The following is a 6,880-nucleotide window of genomic DNA, read 5'->3' on the forward strand; positions in this document are numbered from 1 at the left end:
TCAGAGATGCATGCTGCCTTTAGGCATCCCACTCAGCTGTTAAGGATCTGCTTTATAACTGCAATCAATGACTTAAACAATTTTTAATAAAACACATTTTTACTGTAAATAGCCTTATATCACCTGTTACTGTGGGTGATTCTACAAATAGGATTCTTGTTTCATTACAACCTCATAATCAGGCTGAATTTTGTTTTCAACTCCACATTATTTAAATTGCGAAAAAGGAGGGGTGTCAGCCGAGATTCAGAGATCTGAAAATGTAGTTAAATGCATCCTCTTTATTTTTGTTTCAAGAAATGTGTGTACTTTATGTAATGTCTCTAATCTTGGTCCCGTGACTAAAAGATAACAAAGTCAAACTAAAGAATGACAAAAAAACAACATGTTTAGACATATTTGGCTAGCAGCCCTTCCAGATCACTTGATACAAGCACTTACCTTGAGTTATTCTGTGTATGTGTCACAAACTGCAATGGAGCCAGAGAATGTCTGTAGCATGATACAAGTACAGATGGAGCACATAGAGGTACTCACCTCCCACAGGGACCTGAACTCCCGCTGCTCAATGCGTAGGAGCTCACTGAATTCCCGTGTGACAATGGTGGCATGCCGGGGGGTGTTATTCAGAATTGACTCCCCAAATGCTGTCCCAGTGCCCAGCGTGCATATAGTGACAGCATGCTGTAACAGAAAGAGAGATGTTGCTCCACATGAATCATTCCTACATAGAGATAAAAAAAAGAATTGTAAAACGCTAATGTAATCTCCTTATTCCGCTGGGGGGAAAAAAATACATTTGTGTGATGCACTTGAGGAGCACTGATCGGATCACTGTTATAGGCTACAGGCAATCACTTGAACACTTGTGTTAGATAGATGGATACACTTCAATCTGCAAAGAAATTACTCCATTCAGCAGGGGCGTCTGGGGGGAAAAAGGGGACTGAGTACCCAGGGCCCTCATGTGAGGAGGGCCCAAAAAGATGCTGGAATATATAGCTGTGGATGCCAGGAGGGCCCCTTAATATATGCCAGTTCACTATTAAAAACTAACCAGTATTTGTCCCCCAATGTTATAGGCAAAATGCTCTTTACAGCCCACACACTAAATAAGCTGTAGGTTGGATGTGGATTCTTTGGCATTCATGATGAATTTCGAGTGCACCTTAACTGACAAAATCATTCAAACCATAACATAAAGATTGTCAAATTTTAGAATACGAAGCAGATTTAGGACCAAATTTTGTAAATTAGCACATCAAAATACCATTAATTTAATCAGTTGTACCTGATAACTTGCTGTCACTGAAACTTTGACATCCAGTGAACCAGAGAGGACGGCATACCAGCTGGTGCCAATGTCTCCTTGGCGATACACTAAAAAACACAGCACAGTTAAAGGAAAGCATCTGCAAGAAACATGTTGGTGCCAGATATACAATATGATGCTTTCAGAGCCTGTATTTTGACCTACAAGTGATGCCTTTCTCCAAGCACTCATAGAATCCACACATGCAAATCTGCTGCAGCAAACTGGGGTGGAATCTCTCAAAGACCTTCATATTTTTCAGACGTGCCAGGATTATGTCAACATCTTCTCCAGAGCGCTCTGCTGGTCTGGAGAAATAAAACGAAAAGGGTCAATGTACAGGTAACTGTGAAAATAAATGTACACAAGGTACTTCCTGTAAGTAGGCTGCAGATCTTGAGTCAGCATAAGGACATCTTGGCCTGGATTCTGAAAACATCTGAAGTTCTGCAGGAGGGATGTGACACAAATTTATCCCTGAGGAACATTGTCCTCTGGTTTCATGTTACAGTTCTTATGTCATGGCACATTGGCAGTGTCCTGTGCAACTAGCAGACCACAGTGGATCCAGAAACACGTAGAATAGCAACAACATTGTTTTTATCATTTCTATTCATGGCAGTCTAATGATGAAGGTTTAGTCAGAAAGAGTATCTTTCCTTTTCCGCTCCAACTCAATCTGCTCACTGAGGGCGCTTCACTTCAACCAATGAGATTTCGTCACAACCTCTATGATACAATCTCGTTACTGTCAAATGTGAAATAATGATGTAAAAAAAATGTGTCTATGTCTCATCGTCCTATTGTGTACACACGTCAAATAACATCCTAGATCAGAATAATTCATCATGAAGGGTCTAAAGTTGAGATAAAAGCCTTTCAATGTTTAAGGGTCCTTTACTTAACAATAAAAGTCAGGATTTTAATGTGAAAAGTCACACCGGGAACTGAAAATATTTGCGAAAATTATCTCTTTTAGTCTTTATTCTAATCAAGAACATTTAGAGTTTTGGCTCCTGCTCACCAAGCGGCTCACTGGTAAATTGTTTTAGGTGTATAATGCCAAAAAAAGATTACGAAAGGTATTACTTAAAGCATTGCTGTTTATCACAATGGGCTCTAGCAATACGAGTGACCTAAACTGGGTCAAAAAAATGCTGATCACGACATCACAGATGTGGCGTTGTGTGTTTTATCTTTCTCACTCCTCTGTTGCCTGTAATACACTGACTCAAAATGTGTTCCACTGAATCTGGAGTCTCTGATGTATTATGTGGGTGGTTGTACTGTAGCATGTGAATCTTTAGCCATCCTTTAAAAAAACTTAAACAAACAGTATCAATAATTCAGAAATGGAAACAATTGCTTGCTACACCACTGCAACAATTCTCTGTGGCTCTGAAAGTTATTTATTGAACAAAATGATATGTCTCAGTACAATAAAAGTGTGTTCATTGTAAGACTCATAACAGGAAAGTTACCCAGACAGCTCATTTTCACCTGAGAAACATTGCACAGTACGGCCCTTTTTAACTCAACAAGATGCAGAAAAACTAATCCATGCCTTTGTCACTAGTAGGTTAGACTACTGCTATACAGTTTTTACTGGTCTCCCAAAAAAACATATAAAGAAATTGGAACTCATACAGAACTCTGCTGCTAGACTTTTAACTAAGACCAAAAAGAGAGAGCCCATCACCCCTGTGCTAGCTGAACTGTACTGACTCCCTGTTTCCAATAGATTTGATTGGCGTAGCACCCTCATATATCTCTCATTTTAGTATCTTATCAACCACAAAGGAAACTTAGATCTTACAATGCTAATCTTTTAATTGCACCCAAAGTGCTCCACAAGCAAAGAGGAGAAGCTGCTTTTATCCACTATGCACCAAAGCTATGGAACACCCTGCCTCTGTACATCAGACGAGTTCAGTGAATATCTTTAAAAAAAGACCTGAAAACATACCTGTATATGAGCTTTTTGTTAACTCATTTTATCTTGTAAGACTACTCGGATCGGATTTTCTACATTGGACTGCTGCTATTAGAGCTGGAACCAGCCAGAAGCAGATGGGCTCCCCCAATTAAGGTGGGTTCTGCTCAAGGTTTCTTCCGTGAAAATCCTTGCCACTGTTGCCATATGGCGTGCTTGTAGGGTTGCGGCTGCCAATTTTCCGGCCGTTGTGTTTTTTTAAACATCTGTATATAAATGCGGATGTGTAATTATTATTATTATTATTATTATTATTATTATTTTCTCTATTATTGTGTTAAATGTTACAAATGTAAAGCACTTTGAGCTGCATTCTGTATATGAAAGGTGCTATACAAATAAAACTTATTATTATTATTATTATTATTATTATTATTATTATTATTATTGTCATCAAATGTATCAAATACTGAAAAGAAGTCCATTGAGTTTTCACAGTGAGAATTCACATGGAAACATACATGTTTGTCACCTGACTTGCATTTCATTGTAATATTAGCAACAGGCCAATAAAGTGAAGCATACCTGCTACAGGTATTTTCTTGGAAAAGGTGAGTCATACAAGAACTGTTTGGTTTAAGCGATACAAGTGGCTTCTGGGACTAACCACAGGTTATTACTGTGTAAACACGTTTGGCACACGGCATCACTTTTCTGTTTATAGCTGATGCACTTTGGACCCTCTTTCTTCTTTGTTTACACCTGAGCTGTGTCCAACACCCCTGCCTGTTTGACTCCTAAAGCACTAATGTTCACTTTTCACTATTTTGAGTCCTACCACAAATCCCTCACAGGGGAAGTGGAATTATTCAATTAATGTATGTATCATGTACACATGCACACATTGCAATTCTTTGCTGTAGATTATAGAGATATAGTTTATGCAACACTGCAACTGGGGTGATGCAAAATGATGATGATTCATAAGTATATGACAGACCTTTCTGTTTTTAAAGATTTCAAAAGGTGTTGTTATTAGAGGACTTTTTTAAAGCAGTCCATGGCAGCTGCTTGGTGCTTTACCTCCTCTGGCAGGTGTTCATGCAGTGGTGTCACCTGCTGGCCAAGTGTTCTGCAGTCATTTAGGGCAGAATGTAAAAGGATTTATGATCAGAGCTATCACTAAGCATCTTAACTACTTTAATGGCTTGTTGACAATAACTTCTCTCCAGTAATCTAGCGGTATATTAAAACACAGACAGCTGCAGGATTGTTATGTTGAATTGTATAATATTATACATAGCCTAATGTTCCACATAATCTGGCAGTTTTATATGTGCATTATCCAGCATCAATGTGGCTGCTTTTCTGCTCATCACAGAGAGCATGATGCCAACTGACCTTTTTAACATGTCTTTTTGAAACTTTGCCCTCGTTAATCGATATTGTGCACGTAGGCTACATGTGTGCAAACAGTAGGCCCTATGAACCATCCCAGTATTTGTCTTAGACATTAATAATGAGACAGTGAGTAGGCTAACTGAAACAGCTGGAAAGTATATTTGATTAATGTAGTCAGTGGTAAAAAAGACACCCAAAGTCTATCTATGGTTAGTAGCCTAGCCTTGTTACTTAAATTATTGTTCTTAGCCATGCTCCAATATTTCACCGGTCATTGAGTTTGCCCAGAGCCACGGTCCTCATGAATGCAGTAGCCGTGTGCTACGCATGGCGCTTTCAAGGATACCCTAATTCAAACTCTGGAGCATAAAGTCTTAATTCCGTTCGGGAAATGAAAACTACAGATTTGACAATGTTTTAATTCAGTAACTGAAACACAACGCCCAAGTGCTGTTAGAAAATCAAAATCGCGTTAATATCCCGTCAATCGTCGCTTGCACAGTGCCCTAAAATGAGTTGCAGTGACATGATAATAGGCTACCTCTTATCCAGACAGATAATCCACTCGGCAGATTCCGACGAATGTGAAGAAGTGTGAGCTGCTACCATCTTGAGATCCTGCTGCTGCGGAGGTGGAGAGAGCTGGACCACAAAAACACTTCATGTGCCTTCAGTCATCCTCTACTGACAGTCGGTGTACTGCTCCTGCTGCTGCTGCAATGACTGTGGAGCCAGTAGAAGTAATGATGCTCAGTTGGTTTTGAGGAAAAAAAACGCAACAAAAGGGCAACAGTTTTCAACAGGGCCCCTCCAGCCTTTCAAGGTTGTTATGTTCAATTGAAACATCACATGAATCTTAGAAGGAGTGTTTAAATGGGGTATTAATAACTGCACACCAAGGGAGTAGCCTATCATCTTTGGAGTTTTTTTCACAGTTAAGTTAAGCCAGCTGAGTTGCCCAGTTTTTCTTTAGAGGTGTTTATTCAACATCATGGTCGTTTTGGAGGTTGTTGAACTGTATTGTAACATTGGGAGGTGTTTCTTATACAGTGCCCACCCTACTTATATCAGAGGCTAGTTTAAATACTAAAAACACATTTTAATACAACTCAATGCAACCCAAACAACCTTCATGAAGTTAGCATTTATTACAGGGCAGTATTAGCTTTAGCTGTTTCCCTAATAAACAGACAACTGAATGTAAATCAAAGTTTTTTTAAGAATATGTTTTGAATAGTGGGTGTGATGCGGTAAATTAGAGTGTCGGACCCTGATAATGATTTTTAACAGTTTTGAAAAGTGTGATATGTAGCAAACATTGAATAGTTGCTCATCCCAACTACGGTCTTCACTCTGCGTGTGTCACAATCTTTCTCCCACACATTACTAATGTTTAAAACGTGACTGTTAGGTGATTTTGTTATTAAAGCAGCCTTGTGATTATAGGAGAAATATCAGGTTGCCATGTACATGACATTGACCGTGAAGCAATTGGCAGCTGTCTGGATGTGGAGGACATGGGTACATGTGCCTGGAATAAAGTGGCCAGTCAGCACAATGAGTGACTTCTCTATTGCAGGATCTTAGCATATGTTGCAAAAGGGGTGACCTTATGGTTAGCCTATAGAATAACATCCAGAACATCATCATGAGCATCCACATGATAGCTCATTGGGAATATACAGGGACTGCTACTGCCTCATGCAGCACTTTTTATAGGGACTGGCGGCTTGCCTTCTATCAAAGTGGGAGCATGTTCATAATGGCCCTGCAAAATGATGCTTTGTGATAAGAGGCCACATAATGAAAGGGTCATTGGTCTCTCAGAGTTACCTTGGCAACAAACTGCCATAGAGACAGAAGTAAAGAGACTCAGTGGTGCAGCTCCACAATGCCTTCTGTGCAGATAAAATTGTGAAGAAAACTGTTTGTGCGATCCTTTCTTTCTAATTACGTTAAACTGAGAGCTGAGTTCTGTGTTACTATTAAGAGTTTTTTTCCTCTCATTTTCTATTATTATATAGGCTACTACATTGAAACATCACAAAAGAAAAAAACTAAACATAAAATAGCTTTAAAAATGTATCATGTAACCAAAACACCTAAGATGACCAAAGTAAAAACAAAAAGGTTATTCTTTTTGAAAGGTTGATTTATTGAGGACCCAATCTGTAGTTTTTTTTGTCTTTTGACTATCTGAATTACAAGTACATTTTAACCTTAGTCACTGTGCA

At 39.0% G+C, this 6,880-nt stretch overlaps 1 protein-coding gene across 2 annotated transcripts in view; it reads right to left on the reverse strand.

Annotated features, from left to right (window-relative positions):
• rapgef4a (Rap guanine nucleotide exchange factor 4a) overlaps positions 1-5,425 on the reverse strand; it is a 32,220-nt gene extending 26,795 nt beyond the window's left edge. For both annotated transcript variants that reach the window (XR_004334017.1, XM_032528937.1), the window contains exons 1-4: positions 5,188-5,425; positions 1,478-1,620; positions 1,292-1,380; positions 538-684 (exon numbers count right to left, since the gene is read on the reverse strand). Coding sequence is in view for 1 of the 2 variants with exons in the window: in XM_032528937.1 (XP_032384828.1) it covers positions 538-684; positions 1,292-1,380; positions 1,478-1,620; positions 5,188-5,255 (447 nt within the window). In the remaining variant the exon portion in view is untranslated. The remainder of the gene's footprint in view (positions 1-537; positions 685-1,291; positions 1,381-1,477; positions 1,621-5,187) is intronic.
• Positions 5,426-6,880: the final 1,455 nt, after the last annotated feature.

The sequence above is a fragment of the Etheostoma spectabile genome, chromosome 11 (assembly GCF_008692095.1).
Source record: "Etheostoma spectabile isolate EspeVRDwgs_2016 chromosome 11, UIUC_Espe_1.0, whole genome shotgun sequence".
In the NCBI taxonomy this organism is placed as follows: domain Eukaryota; kingdom Metazoa; phylum Chordata; class Actinopteri; order Perciformes; family Percidae; genus Etheostoma; species Etheostoma spectabile.